This window comes from Helicoverpa armigera, chromosome 2, assembly GCF_030705265.1.
Source record: "Helicoverpa armigera isolate CAAS_96S chromosome 2, ASM3070526v1, whole genome shotgun sequence".
Classification (NCBI taxonomy): domain Eukaryota; kingdom Metazoa; phylum Arthropoda; class Insecta; order Lepidoptera; family Noctuidae; genus Helicoverpa; species Helicoverpa armigera.
The window spans coordinates 7395781-7420519 of record NC_087121.1 but is presented as its reverse complement, the minus strand read 5'-3'; the positions used below and the strand labels follow the sequence as shown (position 1 = coordinate 7420519).

General features: G+C 35.4%; 1 protein-coding gene across 2 annotated transcripts; it reads left to right on the top strand.

Annotated features, from left to right (window-relative positions):
• The first annotated feature begins 7976 nt into the window (after positions 1-7976).
• LOC110377530 (aldo-keto reductase AKR2E4) lies at positions 7977-24004 on the top strand. Of its 2 annotated transcripts, XM_049843971.2 has the most exons (8): positions 7977-8090; positions 8157-8316; positions 14623-14715; positions 15738-15923; positions 16884-17000; positions 21588-21755; positions 22123-22320; positions 23645-24004. In XM_049843971.2, the coding sequence occupies exons 2-8, from the start codon at positions 8314-8316 to the stop codon at positions 23882-23884; spliced, it is 1005 nt and encodes a 334-aa protein (XP_049699928.2). In that variant the 5' UTR covers positions 7977-8090; positions 8157-8313; the 3' UTR covers positions 23885-24004. The 2 variants fall into 2 exon arrangements, with proteins under 2 accessions (XP_049699928.2, XP_021192141.3); XM_021336466.3 differs by lacking the exons at positions 7977-8090; positions 8157-8316 and adding an exon at positions 12698-12821.
• Positions 24005-24739: the final 735 nt, after the last annotated feature.

Genomic DNA, 24739 nt, shown 5'->3' with positions numbered 1-24739 from the left:
GCGACGTTGAGACCCCTATTTATCTTAGTACACATAATATATATTTTCGTCGTGGACACATTTCCATTTCGCACCATTATAGTGTCGTCTCTTTGCTATTATAAGTATAGTCTAGTAATAACATCGCAAAAATGTTGACTTACTTTATTCAGGGAGCAAAACAAGATCTCTTTGCACGTAATGTTACGTATTTTCGTGGGTAACATGATAGTGGACCCTAGCGTATTACGAGATTTGGGCATCGTCCTTAAATATTGTTTCATTTCCCCGCATGTTAGGTTTTTTGTTTGGTTTCATATCTAAATGTGTTTATTCGAAATGAGTCTCCCTAGCTACTTACCTATAGATGTTAGTGTCCTTATTTGCAATGATTACCTGTATTAGGTGTATCGAATACGAGGCATTCGAGTGGGCTAACTCACCTTAATAATCTTTGATGCTAGGTGATTGATGTCTCGATCATTATGTACAAGGCACCATTAAATATAAGGCATCGTTGGTTTATTAACTTCTTAATAAAATAAATGTTAAATTTTTAATGTATCGATACGTCAAAATGAAACCATTAAATGTTTCAAAAACGAAAATGCTAAAATGTTAATCAATCACAGCAGTGCAGTAGTGGTTTGGATTGGAAGCCAACAAATGTGGGTATAATCGCACTAATAAATACAGTATCTGCGTAATGATGATAATGGCTTGTTTATATTTCATACTAAAAGGTACTAATAAAACGTATAATGCTTTAGTATGTCGTTTAATATTATAGTCTAGCTATGAACCGCGACGTCGATACAGTTTTGAACTTACTCAGTGTAGTTCACTGTATATTTCGTCTCAATGGCACCTACTGAATAAAGATTACAAGAGAATTGCCTCGCATCCACCAAAGTACAGGCATTGCAGAGAACAATTTCCTAAACATAACATACCTTAAAAGCGTGCTAATAGATCTTAAATTACAACGACCCATAATCTTTTAGTAGGTAGTGTATTAGCATTGCAATTTGAATTCTATGACTGGTGACATTAGAGTTTATTTTGTTTTGTCGTGCAGATGTTTCTTTGCCGTGTCAGAGAGCATTGGGTGCTGTACTGCTGTTCCTAAAACTACTTCATGCCACTGAAGAGCTTACTTCCGCTCGCTGAAGTGGCTATAATAAATACAGCTGGCGACTTAACTCCTTCGTATTCGAAGAAAGACATTAATATTAAACTTTACTATTATTTTTTTATTTAATTCTTAAGCCGTTTTCCTTAAAAGATTCTTACGGGAAACCTTTTATGAGTTTATGTTTATACTGAGATTTCTTAAGTGTTAATGTATTGGATGAATTCTTCGTTAGCTCAAATCGTTTCATAGTTAGGTTTTTCCTTTCCTCAAGAGTTAAACTACATCTTCACTATTCATGTATGTTTTATCGGCTAAGCATTAAAAGCGTCCCAGTAGATCAGCAGATACAGTAGATAGTAGACTTTATTTACAAGTATGTGCTTAAAAATGTCTCAGTATTTCAAGTTTGACACTAAATCGCGAACTTGTACCTAAAACTTCTTGAACTTCTTATTTTTATTTCAATTCGAAGTTCTGAACTGCATTTAAGAGCAAACAGTACATTTTCCTGAGAAGTAAAAAACAAAAATGTTAAGAGAACGATAACAGGCGAGCGAGCAATAAGCGGGCGAGTTGTGGTACTGGCAACGCTTTCAAACTTTGACCATAACAGCCTTCCGCGATTAAAGTAATATCCCAAGGCAGTTGGTACTGCACCCTCTCCAAGCCGCGTAATGTTTGCCCTCAAATCATACAAGTAAGGAGATACGATTCACGTTGCAAACTTTAAATGTTTTTGTGTATTTGTGTCACGTATGATTATGGCATCGAGTCGGCGAAGCTCGAGGTTGAAATAAATTATATTTCGTAGAGAAAAACATTGATTGTTTGTACCTGTTTCTTGGATTTAATTATCTATAGCTACCAAAAATATTTTGGCGGTATAAAATTTGTTGTATAGTCAGAGTAAATAATTAGATTAACAATTAATTTCCTGTAGGAAATTCAATATTTCTGAGAGTTATTCGAAGAGTGATGGACCTCTAAAAGGGTTACAAAAGGTGATGGCGGTGGAAAATATTCACGACAACATGTTTACGTAAAAATAATTTCCTGTGGGATGTTCCGCGTGATATATTTTCAATTTTCAATGGATGTGTTTATGTAACTATGTTATTTTATTATAAACAAAGTATAAACTATTTTTTATTGAGATATAGGGCCTGATACTGTGCCTTTTGTCAGGCATATCGCAACATTATTCTTTAACACATCTCATGTTTCTGTCATACATTTTAACAAGCAAAGTGTTTGTCCAATATCGATGCAACATGAAGAATCCATTTTCTAATGTCACTTTAAATGAACGCAGGTAGTGACGTCATTGCGGTAACAAACTCTCACCTCAGGGAGAAGGATAAAAGATTTTTAGATATACGCTACCTTCAACAAAGAACAGCCGTTTGTAAGACGGCTTTGGAGAAACTTCAGGTTTTTAGATGCGTGTGAGGTTTGGTTGATGTCTCTTTACTTTTTAGCATACATATGTAGACTTGCTTTTGTTAGTGAATTTATAAAGAGAGAGATTTACCCCGTATATATGTTATGGACCATGTGATTAATTCGGGCATTATAAATAATGCCCGAGCATTATGAATAATGACAAGCTTTATCGGGCCATGTGATAAATAGCTATCTTAACTTCATTATTTATCACATTGCACGGGCATTATTATATTGCTACATGACAGTTGGGCAATTTGATAATAAAGCTATTTTACGCGGTGATATTTTCAAACGTATCGCTGCAAAACCGACTCCACGTAGTATTGTCTGCCCTACACCTAGAGTGCAATTCAAAACCGCGTAGGCGCGGAGGGGCGAGGCGGCCTGCGAGCTGAGTCGCAGGTAGATTCAGCGATCGCCGCCGCGGCTGAGGATGGCCGGCAGAGCCGGCCAGCAAGCCGAAGCTGCGGTGGTGAGCGTGAATACCATCTGCGACGATAAGCTCGCATGGGACCGCCGGAGCCCCGCAGCGCCGGAGCCATGACAGAAGCCATGCTTGCTGCGTGTTGCTTACTTACATTTTAAACGTACTGAGTTAAAAAATTAGAAGCTAAATAAATATATTTTATAATGTCATTTAATAGTATTTTAGAAGTTTACTGTTAGAATGCAGGCTACAAATTTAGATGCTAAACAGTAACCATCATGCTGAGTTGTATTTAGAGTGGTTTACTTAGAAGATAACGAGTGGCTGAGATAGTATTATTTAGATGCTCGTTAATTGTGGCTGACTTAGTAATTTAGAAGGCAACATACATTTTTGGGGGCAAATAATGATATTAAAAAGGAGCCTGTTTAGCACCCTTTTAATATGACTTACGATTTTTAAGGCAGAAGTCCTTCATAATTAATCCAAATCATGAGGCTAATTCTTTAAGTCGTTTAATATTTAGTTTATTTTAAATTAAATGGCAATAACAATAAAAAAAATGAAATTAAATATGTATGTTTGTATTACTTTGCCCAAAAGGTCACGAGCAATATGTATAGTGCCCGGTCAATTTGATTATTGGAATAATTATTATCAAATTGCACTCTCATATTGGGCATTTTTCATAATGCCCGGGCATTATGTATACTGCCCAATTTATCACTTGGTCCATAACATATACATCACTGCGGGTCAGAGGATTTTATTAAGTGGAAAAATTGTATTTACATTTTCCAGCCCAAGTTCATGCGCCTGCATCACATATAAAAAATCTGAATGGACATAGCGGACAGATTTACGCGTCATGTCAACAACATTGACCCAAAGCGAAAAACGTAACCGACACCCGCACGCCATCAACGTCGTTACCGCATAATATAGTGTCGACATTCTGCAAACACTCTGTGACAACACACTGCAAATAAGACCCCTATTATGACGTAGGAAAGTAGCGCGGCATGTAAATGAAGGTTATACAGGCACCGCCTAAAATATCAGAGCAATTTGACAACGCAACCCGTTTCAGTCAAACGATTCACAATGCGGAACGAGTGAAATGTTGCCAATAAAAAAGGTCAAACGGATAGCCCGGGGCTCGGTTTTCAATATCTCACGGCGCAGGTAGAGGAGCGAGTTTTAGGGAGACCTGTCGGATATATCCTCATTTTGTCTGTCAATCGCATGCTTCTCCGGCACGGATCAGATACAATAGGTCGACTTTACTTCGAAGGTGATACTGATAGATTTCTTTAATTACACAAGATAAGCTCTGTAACTTCTGTATCTTACCGCGGTTAAGAAAGTATATAGGACTTGGCATCGTAAACTTTATACGGGTTACGAGCTCGTAACTTTTAAAAGTAAAACAAATTATAAATAAAGAAACCATTTCGTACAATTTATGTAAGCACCTACTAAGTTGTATGTTATTCATTGAAAAAATACACGAAGTTCACATCAAATTCAAATGTGACTAATTAAATGCAAATGCTTTGAATGTAAATTTACACGTACGTAAGTACTTATATAAAAGGTGGCTTTACGGTATACGGTAGCTTAAAAATTAATAACTCAGCTGCTGGTTGGGCAGTCGGGTCAAGGGTTTGATGAGAAATTGGATACGGCCCGTATTGTTAGAGGATCCTATATGATTGCGTCGTGACGGGTCGCCAGACGGGGTCTGTTGCTGATACCAGTCTTGAGTTTAGATTATGATCTTTTTTATATTATATTGCTTCCGCTTGTGGTTTTACCCGCGGCCTGTGGGAACTACTTCCTCTATAAATATGTTATTTAATACTGAAAGATCAAATCGGATTCCTGTTTCTGAGATTCAAACGCGTTCAACCAAACAAACATATACTGCAGATAAAATTATGATATCAGTATATTTCGTTTCGTTTTTTATTTATATTTATGAATGAACTGTTAATTTCAATCCATTACACATTATTTCATACATCGTAAATAAATATTTATTTTAATTGTAATAAAACGACTCATTTACTAATGAACTTAAAACTTTCCAACTCGTACCTATACACTGACAAGAAAGTTCAACTGAAGCTAGTAAAAAATCATTCCAATCCCAGTTAGTTCCTGCTGAATTGATTCAAAGATAGTTTGTAAAAAAGATAAAAAGCCGTCTACCAGGAAAGTCGGAGCACACAATTTGGAGTTCCATTTTATAGCGGCGGCGATTCTAGACCAATGTGGTTTTATTTGCTGGCATTTCAATGACGCGGCAAAAGTAGAACGGTAATAGAACTGCATAGTATATGTGGAGCGTCGCAACGTATGTAGGTACAGGTTCCGCGCTCGATATGTTGAGCGAAAATAATGTGGTTTTAGTACTGCTCGTCGCTTTGTAATGTGATCAGCTATTTTAGGCCCATCCATTTTCTCTTGAAAGAAAATCATCATTAAACACATGTTGTTAGATTGGAAGTGTACTAGTCATTTCTTAGTTATCTAATGTCGAAGCCTAAGTAAAAAGAACTTGGTCCTAAGAAAGAGGATGATCAAAGGATATGTTATAATGTGGTCCCTACCTAATACAAACTTTCCGAGATGAATAGTGTTGAGAGGTTCTTAATATTCTTGGCAATAAATTGCCATACTTGCAAACTGGACTACACCTAGACGTGGGAAGAAAATTACAGTCACCAATCCTTGCATGCTTTAAAATATATATCCTAGATCGATCAATCAGCAAGACTTGTTGAGCAACGACCAATTCATTCCGTAAGCTCAAATGATAACATTTATCGCATTCGAATGTCTACAGAAATAATACGAGCTATTGTCTCCAATACGAAGTTGCAATGTGTGCATATGACTCGTATGGGCCAATAACCGTTTCATTGGCAATCGAACAGCCCTCTTCAGAACTGAAACTAGAATGTCTAGTGCAGAACTAATGTGGGCCAGTTGCGTAGGCGGTACCTACGCCCTACAATAAAGTGTAATAACACAATTCAAAGCTTTCTGTGTTCCCCTGAACCATTGCAATCGAACATGACGCTGAAAATTTTACACGGGCAATTTGGTCGTAATATCCGTTTTACCTTTTAGGAAACTTTTGTTTATTTAGGATGGGTCGGGTTTACACGAAATATGCGTATCCTGTCCAGTAGTAACAGGCACCTGAAATCAGAAACCTCCCTTCTAGCGTTCACGGAAATTACTCATTTGTTTACATCTTTAGCAATCAATAAAGATATCCGAAATTCGGGTTATTCGGTTCGATTTGCAAAGGCTCTCGACAGTTTGAACAGTTTTCGGAATCTGTGTATCCAAAAGAATCGACGGTGCCCTGAGAATAGCTTCCCGGACTAACGTACCCGCTCACTATGTTACAAGCTCCAAGGACAAAGCAGTCTCTTACCTTAATGACGGCACGGTCTGTAAGTAATATTGATGAAAAAGTCTCTACAAGCAATCTAGCATATGAATAACAGTTTACCTGCATATAATTCACCTTCAAAGCGCTCATTTGAATTCGTTCTGTACCGCTCTTTCTCAATGATATTGAATGGGATCGTTAGTTAATTGTAAATTTATATCGTTAATTTGATTGAGACCTCGGAGGCTTTGCGAAATATATGAAAGCATGGGCCGCTTTGTCGGTGTGCATAAAAGAAGCAGGTGTGTAAGGGTAAATTTCCGCCGAACAGGAAAATATCCGTCCGCGAAATGTGAAAGGAAAGGCATTTTCTAATAAACACGTGGGTTTGCCTTTTATAGGTCTTTGAAAATGCAAATAAAGATTTATTTGCTATGTTACAGTGATTTGGGTAATGTTTTATATTTGTGGGTATGCTTTAAGTAAAGTAGCGTGTTTTAATAAATAAAGTAAAAGATGTGGGCAGTGCAGCGAGCGCGGCAGCGGTGCGGTAAGTATTCGTACAGAAGTGGAGGTAGGTGGTAGTAATTGCGACGGTGCAGTCGAGTGCGACATCAGTAATTGCTCGGCAGGGGACAGTGACAGTCGCCTGATGAATGGAGCCAGTGGAAAATTCACTACGCGGAAAAACTCTAGACATTTCTGTAAATTAAAACTGTAGCACGAGCCTGATCTTGTTATCTACCTAGTTGCTGGTCGTTTGTTTCAACTCCTTTATTTTCTATGAAATTGAGACCGGGGCTTGAATATCTAAGTAGGAAATGAATAAATTAGACGTTATTATCTAGTTTGGAAGATTTCCCCAAAGCCTATTAATTTTGGTTCTGATGACCTCAACTATTATGAACGCGAATGTAACATTCTTTCTCTGTTATGTCTCCCGATAGGTTTATCTTGAAGGCTGTACTGAATTAGATGTGGTCATTTAGATAATTGGATAAAAATGTAGACAATACCTCAAAATTTTCATTGATATTATAATCAAATTGGTTGACAAGACGAACCCCTGTATAAAACATATTGTTGATTTTCAGTCTAAATAAGACTAACGCTAAATTCATCATGCACAATGCATTCCCAAGCCTCAACAAATTCACACTCAAAGTACACAAGCTGCAGCGTGTTTCAGACCCCAGTCATTAATAGCATTTCTAATTTCGTGTGAGCTGCGGAGAATAATATATATCGCCGAGGGAGCGAGCGAAGACTTCGGAGCGTGGGTGAGGTCAGTGCTTTAGTTGAGCAAACCAGATAACAGCCGGCCCGCCTGTTGCCGATACATTTACAATACTCCACGCTCAACCGCGAAGGGTCCATGTGTAATAATTTATTACCCACTCGTTTCATATGTATGTGTTACGTTACCCCTAAAACAACAACTATTTATGGCAAATTTTCCACATTAACAACGCTTACTTAGCTCTATTTATTCACCGGGCCTTGGTATACGATAACAGTTTTCTTTATTCCCTCATTGCGTGGACTGAAATGGTGTTTTACTTTGAAAATGTCATTGTGAAAAAAGTCAACAAAAGTCAAGAGTTATTCGAGTTCGCCAAATATTTTTGTTGTAAAGAAAGTTTAGTAGATTTACATACAGAGTATACTGTCAATATTGTAGTTCCTCACGGCAGGTTAGTTACGTGTTTCTGAGTTCGTTTATATTGGTCCTGTTGTATATTAATAGGTTTTCTCTGCAGTTTGGAAAATTCGTAGGTGTGCTGACGTGGTTAGCTGTAGCCGGTTCGGGAATACTGGCGGAGGTATCCACGTCCCGCCGGTTCTAAACTCAATACTATTAGTGGGCTACACCGCCTGACAGCTTATTCGACCTCGATTCAACACAGCTGGAGTTTAATGGTACGTTAATTTTCTATTCGAAGCCAATTCAATTGGCTTTAAAGTTGAAATTGAGAATTCCTAGTTTAATGCTTTTATATCCTTTCTTATATTATAGGTAGTAGTTATAAGAACTAGCACATTGACCGTTGTAAAGAAATGAACATAGATTCGTACCTTTACTTCAATCCATTCCTTTATTTTAAGAGAGAATCAGAATATCAAACGAATCTATAGTCGTTCGTCACGAACCTGACGTGATGAAAAGTCTGCCATCAAAAGACGGCTTTAGACGGTCACTTTTTCAAGCCATTCTATTTATGGCCTTCACTTTGATACACGTTGTCATCATTCAAATACCTTTTCGGGTTATCCTAGAAAACGAATAGATATTTATAGGTAACGAGTGCCTACACGTTTGTTCAGTAGATGTTATGGTGTCTTTGCGTCATCCAACCGCTCTAATGGTTTTTCGTAGAACCAACCTCTTCTAACCTGTTATCTTAGTAAACCTAGTGTTCCTTAGTAATCTACATACAGTACCTAAGTTCGCACAGCCCGTAAACAAGCGACTGTTGTTTCAAGCTGAATATTTATAGGAGTATTTACACATAGGGTCTATAGGGTGAGCTGGCGATACAATGACGTTGTCAAGTCGCTTGGCTGGTCCTACAAGCATAATTAAGTTAGCCGTTTCCTCCTCCTGACACTTACGACTTCCGTGCGATAAGGACGGACGGCTTGTTTTTCTTTCATTCACCGGGTACATTGTGTTTAGGTTAAGTGGCGACCTGCATGTGTACCCTGCCTAAATGTTATTATCAGCCCTAATGGTTTTGTGGCTGGCGGCGAATTAAATTATTTTATGAAAATTCGTCATTACATTTTTTCTAGTACTACATAAATTATCGTTTTTTACATGTTTGACTTTAATTAACTAACTAGGTACATTTCACAGAATAATCATAAAGCTAAGTTAGTCCTATACAAAGAGAGATATCAATTCTAGGAATATCAATTTCACGATTCAAGACTATTTAATTTAGGACATAGATTGTCGTCTCGTCTAGAATTAATTAATGTATTGCCAAATTCTTAGATATTAATTAAAACAGTTTTCTAGTCAAACGGATGGTTTACCTACTTACATACAACAATATAAAAAAATATTATAACACATAACGTAATTGCGTAAAAGAAAATGCTCGTCTTGGAAACCATGGGACTGTCACTGCTAATTTATGTCAGAAGGTCATACGTGGGTTCTATGGGAAAAACGACAACAATTACACAATGTTACCAAGATACACAATAAAAATGTATGAAACTCTCAGAGAACAACTTAATATTCATGAAGGAATATGCCTATTATTACATTGCTCCCGTGAGGCAGTTGAGAGCCTAAGTTCGTGAACTAAACTCCTGGAACAATTTAATATACCTATAACCGGAGTAAATTATTTCAAAGTGTCGTTAATAAACGTAGTACATAGTCTATGGTCGTATATCATAACATGCATTGGGAGTATTCTGAGCTTGCATTGAATAGCAATGATTTATAGCGGATTGGCACAATTAATTCAAAAATTGAGCGTGAGTTTTATTACGATGATAAATTCGAGTGTAGGGTAAATTGATGGCCTTATTGCTCTAGTTTCCACTAAATAGAAAAGCCAATATTAATTAGTGTGATGGGATAACATGATATTTATTGGCGTAGAGATAGGTAGGACAGTAAACTTTTACCGGCGATTACATGATTCTGAGAACAAAAGGTTTCGAATGGCGGCTATCAACGTTTTTGATATGCCGTCAAGGCTGGCGCTGGTGTTTTGTTAGAAAACATTTGTATAGTGTACAGAGAATTCTATTCTCTTTAATGATTTGTGTGTATTCACGTATTAGGTATTTAAGTTCACATATTAGGCCTATCGGTGTCACATGCCCAAAAACTGTTTAATTACAAACGCAATAACTCACTTTAACTATACTTAATACTTAAACAAAAGAAAAAATACATCAGATAGACGGAAAAAGCCTCTTTTGTGACTCAGAACAAGCAGTTTTATACGAATTCCTCTCCCAACACGACGGAATTAAATAATGATCCTTATTATTTTCATGTATTTGAAAGAATTACTTTCCGACATTTCCTTTGTCGTATTTTGTCTTCGTAATCGTCCGTCGAGTAGGTCATTGGTTTCCGAAGCCATTAAGCTTATAGATAGCCGTATCGCTTGATATAGAATTAACAAATATAAGGCTCTATGTGTGGGTACGGTGATATGTTTGGTTTCTTTATTCCGTTCATTTCGCTTAGAAGAATAAGCTTAATAATGAGTGTAGAAGCAATTTGGGTTTTTTGCTAACAAATGAGAAAGCAGTTTTTTTACGGGACTACTTAGCTTATCTGTGACTACTGAAACCAATCATCTAAAAGTATAAACATAGATACAGTTAAAAATATTTTCTAAGGAGAAAGTCAAAAAAGTCAACTAGCTACACATACACACTACAATTTCTTATAATTTAAAGCAATAATTGGTTTATAGAACCTAACCCAGCCAGCCCAGCCAAATCAATTAGTCCCGAATTAAGATTCACGCAGTCATGGACCACGACCGCAGCTGTAAAGCAAGGGTGACAACAAGACGAAAATAATGCCGCAAGCCGCATTTGCAACTCGCCCACCCCATTAATTAAAATACGTTTGTTTTAATCGTGTCGACGGAGCACGCCTTGCTTTGCCAATGCTCTTACATACTTATACGGATCTTCTTATTTCTATGGAGCTGCGTACATGCTTTTAGGAATTTTAAAACGTTGCATTTTGAACATATGGAAAGTGCTTTTGTGAATATTATGTAGTCTTTTTTATTTTTTTCAATACATAATGCAGAATACCTCAAGTGACATAAATAAATAAATAGGAGCAAACTATAAAAAAAATTGACGAACACTAAATTACCACAGCTTAAACATCAAATTGCACATTAAAAACTCGCAAAGTAAAACTCTAAAGTCAACAAGGGAAGGAAACCTACTCTAAAAATTCGTAAGTCTTTGTATTTTCTTATTAAAGATGTCTTTAGGTTCCGTGGCCCAAGCGTGGAACAAATCCCGAGGGATGCCGCAGTTTATCTCAAGACAACAAAGAGGAACTTTTTAAACGGAGTTGCTACGTATCTGTCCGTCTATGTAACCATCTTTTATTTATAGGGATTCTCCTTTAAAATTAATAGTTTCTCTGCTGTTCTGTTGTCTCCTTGTAACGTTATAAGGGTAGATTGAATTTCCCATGAAGGAGTATTACGTATTCTTTTATCGTGATAGGGTTTGAAGATAAATTCAATTATGAAATATTGCATCTATATGTCAGAGAATAGAAATTGAATTGACTTTTTTATCATAGAGAAAGACATTCTTTCTCGAAAGTTAGGTTTTGTGAAAAAGGTTCGCATATACGCAAAGTTAAATAACTGGCTGGTATGACTGTTATTACACGACTTGATATTGCGCGAGATATAAATCTTTTGCGTAATATCAATGGCATATTCCTTTTTTGTGCAAAAGGCTTTTGATTGCGTATCGCTGGCCATACTTGGCAGAGTATTATAAAGAGCCTTTGCCTTGCAGTGGCATATGTGGGCTGTGGCTATGGTATAGCTTAATTAACATTTTGTTTTTCGCATGTTCACTAAATTAAAATCACATTTTGGCACATACCTATAAAATGCCACCAGTGACTGACTCATCGTACATGCCCGTTTTTTTATTTAAATAATATAAAAATACGGTGATATTATAATTAAATTATTATCTCAACATAAAATGTATGATACAAACATCATTATATGGTCGTAATTATAAATAATGCATTAATGCTCGATGGTACTTGTTAATACAAGGTAACCGAGGTGGTTTGTTTTTCCAGTATATCGGCAAAGCGTTCGTCTGTCGGTGCGACCGCAACCAGATGCGCTTTCCAGTTCATCTGTAATCTATAATGTGTGGTCAATTCGGAGGAACTGCGTACATTACCTACTTTAAAGGTTACGGTTGAGTCATTGACATAGAATATTTTGTGTTATTTTTTAAGTCTCAAAATCGTGGACGCTCAAAGTACATTCCATATTAGGAACTATATGCGAAGTAAGTAATTACCTAGGTGTCTATAATTTTTATCTTTTGTACCTACATAATTAAAAAACTGCTCACCTAGGCTTACTTTCGCTATTGCCTTTCATTCCCTTTCTCTTACTTGTACCAGCGCGAGCGCTTTTATGCTTAAATTAAAATGATCAATTACAAAACTATCAAACATTGGCTTTCCACGTGAATGATTCATTATTCTGTTATTTTATTTTTATCACATTCGTTTGTGGCTTATCATCGAACTTTCAATTTGACTAAAGGGGGAGGCAATAAGTAGAGTGTTGCTAGATAATTCAGTGTCTATCTAGTTTGCAGTGATAATGAACGTGTCTGTTCGCTTGCTTTTGATTTTTGCACTCAATCACCTTTTGGTAAGACATAATGATCTTATTTTTGACGGAAACTGTGTGACTTTAATTTGTAGGTAAAAAAAGCTTACTCTTACTCTTGGTTTCTTATATTTTTAAAGCAAAGTAAATCGGGTGTGTCGTTCATAATCACATTAAATGAAATGCGTTAATATACTGGTTGATATATGTATGTATGTCGATTAACACAAAGAAAAAAGAAAAATACGTAAATATAAAAAATGCATTTTTCAAACAAAGTAAATAGAATAAAAATGTGCGAAAATTAGAACACCATATAGAAGTCAGTCATTACAAACAGCTGAAATTCTCCCTTGAAAACTGACAGCTGTCAACTGATCAAAACATTCGATACTCCTAACTTTATCTCTGATTTACACATGATGTTGTAAATTATGAAAACGAAAAATGAGTCCTGTGGCTAAACCACTGAATGGATTATGTTATTTTTTTTACAATTCGCTATACTTAGAATATCATGAAGTACATGTGATAGAATTTAATGTGATTATGAACGACACACCCGATATTTTATGAGTTTTTAATATAAATAATTCTGTAGGAATAATACTCAAATTAACCTTCCATCTCGGAAAGCTAACTAAACTTTTACATATCTCGGTCTCGCTCAAGTGTTCGTTTCTAAACGTGCTAGTTTTTGTACACTGGGCTTGTACATAACTCGATATGCAATTAGTACATATTTATTCCCCAGTGGCGAGTAGGCAGGTAATTGGGTTGCGCCACTCATTTACATAGGTAGCTATATTTATCCGTTTCTTGGAATTATGAACCGCTCCCACCTTAATTGTGAAAATGTTGTTTTTGACGGTTTTTCTTTCAATAAAAAAGTTTCCAGCTACCTTATTACATGTAATTGCCACGTACATATCGTTTTCCGTCCAATTAAGTGTTTTCAATATTAATTGATTAAACTTAGGTGTTCCAAGCTTTGTAATCAAAATAATAGCTAGTTTTCGGGTTGGGTCATTTTTATTTTATTTTCAGACCGATAGAAAACCTTTATTTTCTTTAGTGCTTATTTGTTTTTACTGATGTTTTTAAATGACGAAAACTTGGTTCTTAGAAACCGTAATTTAATCCTTAAATTCACAATAAATAAATGTTATTTTACAATCGACACAAACGAATGGTTGTACAAATACTACAGCAATCGCATTATGTACACTATAAAATATTACAAAAATAGTTTGCATAAATTATTGTTTATATAATCTGTTTTGCTTGAAACAATATATTTAATAGGCATATTGTTTACAGTTGATATACAATGGTTACGGCATAATAGGTAATGCCTATTACGCAGATTTGCGCCTCAATGGATATTATTCCATTCAGCTGCAAATTGGTAATGAATGCAGAATCGTCTAACAATACAAATATTGTTGTGATAAGCATTAATACAGGTTTAATTACACCAACTTAGAATTTCCATCTAAAAATAATTAAGTAAGATGTACACTGACATAGGTAATTACTGGTTCAATTGAAATTTAATCCGGTCCAGTTTAATTATATTATTAATTATCATCGATATGGTTTTACTCTTCTGATAATTTTATTTAAAATTGATAAGTTAATGTTATTTATTTTATAATTCAGTTAAATATTAACGCATCCACCCGAAGAGTTAATAATGGACTTTACAATTTAATTTTCAGTAAAGATTATTTAGTACTTAACAGAATTAAGAGCTTATTTAATATTAAACTTAATTAGAGATGAAAGATTTTCTTGTTTAATCCTTTTATCTTATAATTATGAGCTGGAAAACTGTCAACAGGTGGATTGCCAGAGTCCTTTGACGTTTAAGCTGAACGATGGCAATGAGATACCTACGATTGCCCTTGGGACCAGTTTGGGTCATCTCGCCGATGTAAGTACACTTACCTACACAATTTGAAGAGAATTTTAAAAGGCCATACTAGCGAGATAACAATTTTAGACAGCTGGTTGCATACTTTGGGTACAATGGTTTCAAGTGACTTTTGAGACGTTACGGTCTTAGGTTTGAGTTGATAGCGAAAAGCTATTCATGGCATTCGCGATAGGCAGGTATTTTGCTGTGGTAATTCGATGTTTGGTTTACCTAATGATCACATTGGCGACATAGCTTAATGGGCTTTCATAATAGGTTATTTTGCTAGAAGACGTTTAGATGTTACATAAATCATGATGCAAGTAACGCTTAATGCATGTTGGATTATGAAGCATCCATTTAAGGAAGCAGTCTATAATCGAAATGACGAGACTTACTAAAGAATGCAAACTCGCTGCACTGTATTGAATTTTGTATGGAAAACTGTACTAGCTTTTAATCTTAATAGCATCTCAGGAATAGAGCACTCACAGCGGGATTTGGGAAAGCTGATTAAGATGGCGTTCCATCCATCCTGTCAAAGCCTTTAGTCAAATGCAGCCGGGAACATACGGTTTACTTCATTATGTATACCGTACGTGGATATTGAAACTTTGAAATAGAGGATTATTTACTAAACTACCGTTTGCCAGCAAGTTCGTCTGCGTGGAGACAGAGCGTTCCATGTTGTGTTTTGCTAACGTTGTGTTTATCCAGTGCGTAGTGTTGAGTTCAGGAATTATTATTATCATAGCTTTGTGAAAATTAATTTCGTTTATGTTTATCGACTTTTTAGCTGCTAATTTACAAACCACCTTTAAATACATACCATACTTTACAAAAACTTAAAACAATCATAATAATTTTAAATATGTAGCAAATATTGACAAGGACGTTGATAACACACAAAAATGTTTAAAGTTTAACCCACAACACAACGACACTTCCTTGCAACGTAGTAAAATCTATTCCTAAATTGTTCCAACCCATGTATCGAGAGCCGGTAACCACAGGTTGAACAAACGCGATCATGTTCCCAGGGTACACGGGTGCTGCCAGTGAACCACAGTCTGGCCCAGGCCGTACAATGGGCGCTGGAAGCCGGCTATCGACATATCGACACCGCCGCCCTTTACCGCGTCGAGGACGAGGTCGGACTCGGCGTTAGAAACTTTATCGACAACAATAATGGTAGCAGTAGAGAAGATGTGTACATCACTACAAAGGTATTTTTTAAATATTTGTTTTTTTTTAATCTTTATAATTTCGTATATTATTTCATACTTATTAAGAATACTACTATACTTATTAGGAGATAAGATGGATAAATGTTGGATGGATGGATAAATATTGTAAACGTTTACTTAATTATTAGTATATTTTTGCAACTTATAAATTCAAAATTAAATTCAAATACACAAACGATTAGGTACCGCAAAATGGACGTGATTTCAGCTATTCCAAAGACTGATCACGAATAAACATATTCCTCAAATTCCTTTCAGCAGCGCTTGGTTATATTGTGGTAAATACATATTCGTGTAAAGTTATTCCATATATTATTACTTCAGTATATCTAGTGAAAGGAGCCTAGACGTGAGTGTCACTACGAAAATGAGTTTCGTAGTACGTTATTAATGGTACCTACGTGGTTAAGAATATATAGAGGGCTCTTATAGTTTGCTTTTGTTAGTGATTTCTGACTGCATTAAAGGCTCCAGCTATTTAAGTGCATTGTATGTGGACAGCGCGTGTTTATGACTTTCGACAACTTTATATACGATCGAAAAGTTTCAATGAGATTGTTTATGCTCTTTGCATCACACAATGTATGAAAGTTCTTGAACAAATAAAAAGTTATAGAATGAGCTAATGTTTTGTGAAGCTCAAATGAAACTTTGAAAGGTCTGTTTATTGACTGTTGTTCTTCGAAGTTAAAACGGCTCGTTGTTTAAAAGTAATTGTAGCGCTTACCACCAAACTAAATGTTTATGATAACAAATTTACATTTCGTTGTTATTTTCATAACCTTTATTTTGGTCCAAATAACTTGAACTATAACAAGCCCTCTTTGATAACAGTATTTGCTGAGTACTTCAGAGGCAACAAAACTTTGGTTTTCGTAATTATGAAAATCCTTTTGCTTGTATTTGGTTGGTAGTATATAATTAATTGCTTTGTTAAAGTTGTGGAACGACGCCCACGAGCGGCACGAGGTGTTGCCAGCCTTGAAGAAGTCTCTGGAAGAACTGCAGATGGACTACGTGGATTTATACTTGGTTCACTACCCTATGGCGTATACGGTAAGTTGCATTTATGTTCTTCTTGCTAGCTAGCTAGCTTATAAAAACTTATGAGAAAAAAGATGAGTGAATGATATTAGCGACTATACAGTGCTGTTAGCGTAATCGCTCTTTTCAAAAACATAATAATACTTTGCAACTTACATTCAAGTAATTCACGAGCAATATCACCATGACAGCAGCAAAAGAGCTTATTATCTCCGAACATCCAATTATCACTCAGGCGACAGACAGAAGTTTATCACACTCAAGGAAAGCAGGTGTTCTCTAATAAAACCACTATGGAGGCAAGGTGAGCAATACCTCGTTCATATACCCGGAAAACTAATTTCGTGTTTACACAGCATCCCAGCGTAAACAATCCCCTGGAACGCATTAAAGTTTACAAGACTCCATTTGAGTACGTTCAAACACGCGCCCCTCATGTGTGTAGTTATACAAAATCATTTTAATAATAATGCGCTACTTGTTTTAGTTACGGCTACATGGAAATCGTGGACTGTTTGTTAAATTTAATCGTGTTGAGGTTTCGTTGGAATGTGTTTTATATTTAGTTTGCACTGCCTAAATGTGTGTCTTGGATTGCAATTGTTTTAGTATGCCTACACGGTGTATCATAATTATGAGCTACCTTTGCGTTTAAGATTGAGAAGTTTTATTAGTCTTCATTGTATTGGATCAGAAGACATTATATATGTATGTCTTAAGTTTGAAACTAAGTTCTTGCAACGATTCGTCCAAATATTTACCTAGACATATCGATTAATTCGATATCTCACCGAGAGACTTGTGAAACAACTTGAACAAATGACGCGAACATTTCGAGATGAATTGATTTACGAACTTGCTTCTCACTGTTTTCTTCGCCAGATTTTGAAGTTAATTTAAAGACACTGGAATAATTTTAAAGACGGCCAATCGATACGATATGCATGTAGTTGACAAAATTAACATAAAAAGTGTGAAAATGCTGGTAGTAAATGGGTACCTGTTACCATCCATAATCAAATGGGTGATTTTAATACATAGCCATCCATGAAGGTTCCTACTTAATTACGCACTGGTAACAACACAAGAAAATCTCTTTTTAAAGAGTTTTACTTAAGAAAAATATTCCCTGAGTTTCTTCCTTCGTTGTTATTGCCACCGAAAAGCCAGCTCCGAGGAAGAAATTAATCAAATTAGCTGACGATGCAAAAGCTTACGAAAAGTTTGCTTTTAAATGAATCGAGAAGGTAATAACAATTTTGTTACTTATCATAAACGGGAAAACTTGCCTGAGGAGAAGGGTCACAAGTTACGACCCATAATGAACTTCGGTGATGGCCTAAAACAGCATTAGAAAGTTAATTATTATAATAAAACCAGATTATTTGGGTAAAGGCAATTTCGTATGAATGTATGCGTAATTCAATTAAAATTAATCTAAGTATTTACATTTTGTCTCTTGACATCAGAAATGTTGTTAAAATCTGTAATCATTTTAATGGTTTAGAGAACAAAGGGACATACTACTTGAATCCATCTATCTAGTACCTATCAATGTGCGATATTATGTCCGAAATATTTTATATCATAACTAACATAAAATCTGTCCGACACGAGATTAACGATTTTCTAAATTAACCGTTAATTGCTGCAATACAATATGTAAAACGCTTTGACGTTGCTAATAAATAGGCGTTTTGGATGGTTAATGGATATCATTTTCATTAGATAACATAATTTATGTAATTAATGTGTTAAATATCAAGTATCGGGATGGGTCATTAATTGTGTGATATCATTCCTGGTTTGTTGGAGATATTATTGAACTGCCTCGTTGGTCTAGTGGTCGCAAGCGTGGCTGCTGGGCTCGGGGTCTCGGGTGATTGATTCAGCCGTCCATCGGAGAGCACGTAAATGTCGGTCCTGCGCCTGATCTCTTTCCGGTCGTGTCGGATTGCCGTCCCATCGAGTTATAAGAGTGAAGGAATAGGGAGTGCACCTGTGTGCAAATGCTTGTGCACTATAATATGTCCTGCGTAGCTGGCCGATCTCCTTAATGAGAACAGCCGCCGTGGTCGCAATCGGCCGTGGACGCCATTATTATTATTGTATGGATCGATGCTGACTGCGCCAGATATAGAGTAACCCGCGGCCGCTCTCCGGACAGCCTCGACAAGCCAATCAATATCTACTTTAGAATTGGTTGTTTCATTGGTTACGTAGGTAGTTATTTGTGTTTCGAGTATCAAACCTTTAATATTATATTTGTAACGGTTGGTTTCTTTGTTTCATATGATGCTTATATTAGGTTTACTAGAATATTACATATAGTTGCATCAAACAATGCATACCTATCGGTTCGCACTCAATGGAACTGATGTCACAAAAGGTTCAATGCGTGGGAGATTAGACGATGGTACGTTAGTGACGTTATATATAATGTTTAATGACATCAGCATGACAATTAAAAGAAAAAAACTTATATTTTTCATCGAACACTAGCTTACAGGTTGAATTCATGATTAAAAAAATCTACGTAAACTGATTCATGCTAAAACCATTTGACCTGAGTGTACAGGAACGACTTCTGAGAAACTTTTAAACTTTTTGCTCGTGTTCTCATTTTAAAATATCGGAGTTCTTGTATATTTTTTGTATATAAACTCGTAAAGAAGCTAGTGGTATTATAGAAGTTGAAAACAGCATTTTTTATTTGTCAAGTGTGCTTATGAGTAGAGAGAGAAATATTGCTGTTATTGTGTTATTTTGAGAAATTTATAACAGTTATTTCACCGTAATTGATATAAAAGTATGACAGTCAATGAAAAATTAGGTTTAACCTTTTGTATGGTGCGCAGATTCACGCGATACACAATTGATTTTCTATTGTTCTCTAATTAGCGGCATACAAGAAAATAATCACGGAGGGAAATATGATACCTATATTATTCTGCATTAGGTACTAGACTAGGTCATGATATTATTTGATATTTGAGACTCTTTGTTGATTTAATTAAAACAATTCGTCTATTCCATAAATACACAGTGTTCAATCACAATACATTACGATGTCAAAATAAATATCAAGCAACGTCGTGTAATAAAACAAATACAAATGAAGATACATTCGCCATATTTGCTAAGTAAGCAAAGCCCTTTCGGACCAACTTACCGAACTTATCGCTAGTTTACGTATTTAGTTTGCAATTCAATATGATTCTTGAAGTTTCGCTTCGGTAACTGAAATATAATTAGATTTTTGATTGATTAATTTTAGTTTCAGATAAAGCTGACTAATATTTAATAACTAATTCGTAGACTCAATGTATTTATTGACTTGATTTTCATGTTGAATTGCTGATAAAGTTATGTACTTTCGTGTTTTGGTATTCACTCGAATTTATAATGTTAGTACAGATTTGTTTATCGATTGTTTACAGTATTTTTCGATCAAATTGTAATGAAAATGTAGAGGTCTTACAGCCTTATAAGCACCTACCAACATGTTTTCGCAACGACATTTTCTCAATTTAATTATACACACTTCACATTTTATACAGCCCTATTTAAAGAGCAAAGGTGGAAACAATTAAATCATGATTGAAGTATGTTCCTCTTTGAACTATATCAAACTAGAAGCAATAATAATTTAATTTATGTTACACAAGAACTCGGATCGTAGGTAGAAGTTTCAGACAAACCTTGTTTCTAAGTTAAAACTTGTTTTACCAGCAGTGCGAACTATGTCATAGGAACAGTCGAGTTCTGCTTTATGTACTCCAGGTACGTTTGACCTTAAATAAAGACAAAAGTAATTGCTGTAACCGACTCTTTTAAAAAAGAAAAAATATGTCCCAATGTTTTTTTTCTTTTTTTTTGTACAATAAAGTGTATTGGAGCATATTTTTACTAATTGGTGAATAATTGAGATACTCGTTCAATTTTATTTTATGTTTAAAATTCTGTATTATTACTGCTATTTGATTTTTATATTTCGCAGTCAATTGCTGCTTATATTTGGTAAACATATTTGTTAACACAAATTAAATTAATCCATTGACTTTTTTGATAGGTGTGAATTCCAAATTATTTGTATAGTAATGCGAAAAATGTTAGTTTCGTTATTCGTTCAGTTGTTCCAGATTTACAACCTCGAATGATCGAACCTCTTTTATGAACTGATCACGTGACGGGATCGCGATGCCAAAGTTCTAGTGGAGCAATCTTGAAACGTCCACGTGAATGATATTGTAAATCGGCATAAAATCTCAACGAAATATGTTACTCGTTTTCTACTTTAGAAGGTGTTTTATTTTGAAGGCTAGGATTTCATATAGTTGGCGACATATAGCTGATTTTTGACAATAAAAACTGTTCAATCTGAATGAAGTCTGACTGGCTAAAAATCACATGGCATAGTCGTAGGTACAAGCTGAGACAGTTACCATGACATGCTTCATGGGAAGGGATTTATATTTCAAAGCTCTGCAATACGAAAATTCGAGGAAAATTCTCGTATTGAATTCCATTCCAGCAGCAGCGGCAACATAATATAAGCTGTATTCCTTCAAATGTTGAACTTAGTTATGTTTTTTTCAGAAAAACGGCTCAATTAGCGACACGGATTACCTGGAAACATGGAAGGGAATGGAAGATCTCAAAGCCAAGAACCTGACGAGGTCTATAGGAGTATCCAACTTCAACTTGACACAGATGGAAAGGCTTTGGGATAACTCGAAAATTAAGCCCGCAGTTCTACAAATAGAGGTATGTTTACTCTAGTTTTATTTTTAACAGAACTTGGCGGATTTATTGCTACGTTTTCAAAGGTAAACGATTCGCTTTGAGTTTATGAAAAAGGGTAAAAATAAATACAGTCGGATAGATTTTATTCGTCGGCTTTAATAACCCTGTATTTTTAATTTGAGGCAAATACACAAGATTTATTTGGAAAAAACTTTCTAAAAACCAAATACATATCTGTCGTGAAAGCGCTATAATACCAACTTTATAAAAAGACTTGTATATAGAAAATAAATACATACACTGAGACGTAAGTGCCTTAACCACTAGTGATTTTCTTACCTCACTAATTTTCTGTGGTATTAATTGCACACATTTTTTTATTGACCAGGTGAACCCAACTATAACTCAAGATGAGCTGGTAGACTGGTGTCGCAACCACAGCGTGGTGGTTATGGGGTACAGTCCCTTCGGCAGCGTGCTAGGCCGAAAGAAGGATGGGCCGGAGCCACGAGCCAACCATCCCACGTTGACAGCTCTTGCGAGCAAGTATGGAAAAACTGTGCCGCAAATCTTGCTAAGATATTTGGTAAGTGTTTCCAGGTAATACTGGATTTAAATTTTACTCTTACTAAAATTAGTTTTTGGTATATCTATCTAGCTTTTTAAATGGGTTTCATTCTAGTACAACTTTTTATTTTTTAAATATCGAACCCCTGACTATACGGCGAACTTGCTATATCAGTTTCCATTTCGGCCATTTTGTATTAATGGGAAATATGAATATCAAAGTAACAGGTTCAAAAATGTTTTAATGGATTCCAGTAATTTAAAAATACTAGAGAACTTTCCAGACTTCATAGAAAAAAGCGAATTGGGATTATCAGCTACTTAATATTCTGTTCGCATTAAGCTGAAATCTTGTTACCTACTAAAGTGCACCAGTGTGGAATCCAACTCAAGTTAAACTTACCTGTGTATAATAAGACAGTGATTTAAATACTTTTTTACTTAAAAGGAAAACGGGGGTAGCAACAATGTATGTACATAAATATCCATATCATATTTTTAATAAGGCATACATTAAGTACACGACATGAGACATAATAAATAGAATACTTTTAAAGAAGGCTGAAGCATAGACATTTGTAAATAAATACTAAGTATAGTTCATGTTTGAGACCAAACACAACTTTGATCGCGTAAAATTCATACCCAGGAGTGTTATGTTACGAATTAGGTTTTAATCATAAAATAGGTCTGGCTAAAATTTATAAATCTGTACCGCAAAAATTGTACTACTCTCAAAAGTATGAATTTTACACACAGAAAACTATCCAAAATTCCTCCCTAAATAATTAAACTAACACAAATCAAATTGACATTGTAACACATTGACAGTTCTAATTCCCCCGATTCTTCCCTTCTAATCGGCGGCGGGAATCCTTTCGGCCCATTTAGGTGCTTGTCCTACTTATCCCGTACCTTTGACGAGGTGACAGTTCCAAAAACGTGTCAACATCACTTTCAACTTGTTTAATTTAAACCCTAAAGTTGGGTACGCGGGCCCAATTGGCTTTGATTGCGTTTGTAAGTGGAAAATCGCTTATATTTATTTAAATGGTTGGTTTAATATGTTTCACGTGCTTGACTGAAAACTTATATATTATGATGGACGATATGTTAGTCTTTGTGTTATGATTAATTGTAGATTCTTGTAAGCCATTAAAAGTTGAAAAATATGTATCGAAATATTTGATTGCTGTAAATAAATCAAGGTCGAAAATTTTGAGCGACCTCGTTTACCTAGACGCTATTACTGTTTTTAGTATTTTAATTATGTTATTTATTTTGTTATCTTATTACTATGTCGCTATGTAATATTATATTATAGACTATGTTATCTTTTACAGTTGGACCGTGAAATAGTAGCGATACCTCGGTCAACGAACATAAACCGTATTCACCAAAATTTTGACATTTTGGACTTCAAGCTGACCCCAGAAGAAGTTCAACAGTTATCGGCGTTCAACAGCAATTACCGGCTTCGAACTCCAGCGAAATGGTATAACCATCCAGAGTTCCCGTTCGAGAAGAAAAACCTTACAGCAGAAGAAATTCAATATGTTATAGAACACAGCAAAGAAGATTGATTAAGAAGCTTTTTATTTGTAGTTCCCCACGCTAGTGAATTCCTCAACCACGTGAATTCCACGAAAATTGAACAAAAGACAAGTTACATGCTACAGAATAAAAACATTTATTGTATTCTGTTTTCCTTGTTTCCTTTCATACTAAACCCAATCCACATGAATACTAAAATACGGTCTGATTCTAAGTACGTCTATCACCTTTTTCCTAAATACCAATTCCTCAGGCAATCTTATAAAATTTTATATCAGTGACCTAATTCCCGCTAATAACATTTTTCAAAGAAGAATGCCTATGATTTATCAAACATTTATAGAAAAATATCATCGCTAGCACGAAGCCTTAATAATAACGGCGTCTGTCTCATAAAGTCCTTTATTTAACATCTATATAATTTATTACTCTCCCTTTTATCACGGAAACCACTTCCCAACGAAAGTTCTTCAGTAATAATCTAATTTGATTCGTTCTAAACAGAACTTTGTCAAGTTGTCGCCTTTCGTCCGAGATGTTTCTATTTATAGAAGAGTCAAGCTTAGAAAAAGGATAAAACCCTTATTCATGACTTCGTAGGAAACATACCTTATTAGTACCTAAAGAAGTCAGTTTAGAAGTAGGCTTCAGTGTTCTGTAAATAATAAGAACAGCCGAGAGCCTAAGCTTATTTATACATATAAAGCCTTTACATTTTTTGAAGCAAAGGAGAATAATTAGGATTAGTAATGTTCAAGTAATTTGTTTTAAACAAAGGATTGAGTATGGTCAATCTATTCCATTGTGCAAGCATAGCAGTCTCACTAAATAGAACATTTAAGGCAACTATCACAGATTTAGCGATCAAAGAATTTATGAAGAGA

Excerpts from the sequence above, each read along its gene's own strand:
- LOC110377530 (XM_021336466.3), top strand. The coding sequence starts at position 12,771 with ATGAACGTGTCTGTTCGCTTGCTTTTGATTTTTGCACTCAATCACCTT. Across the intron at positions 12,822-14,622 it reads TTGCACTCAATCACCTTTTG|GTGGATTGCCAGAGTCCTTT; the intron begins GTAAGACATAAT and ends AACTGTCAACAG. Across the intron at positions 17,001-21,587 it reads ACTACCCTATGGCGTATACG|AAAAACGGCTCAATTAGCGA; the intron begins GTAAGTTGCATT and ends TGTTTTTTTCAG.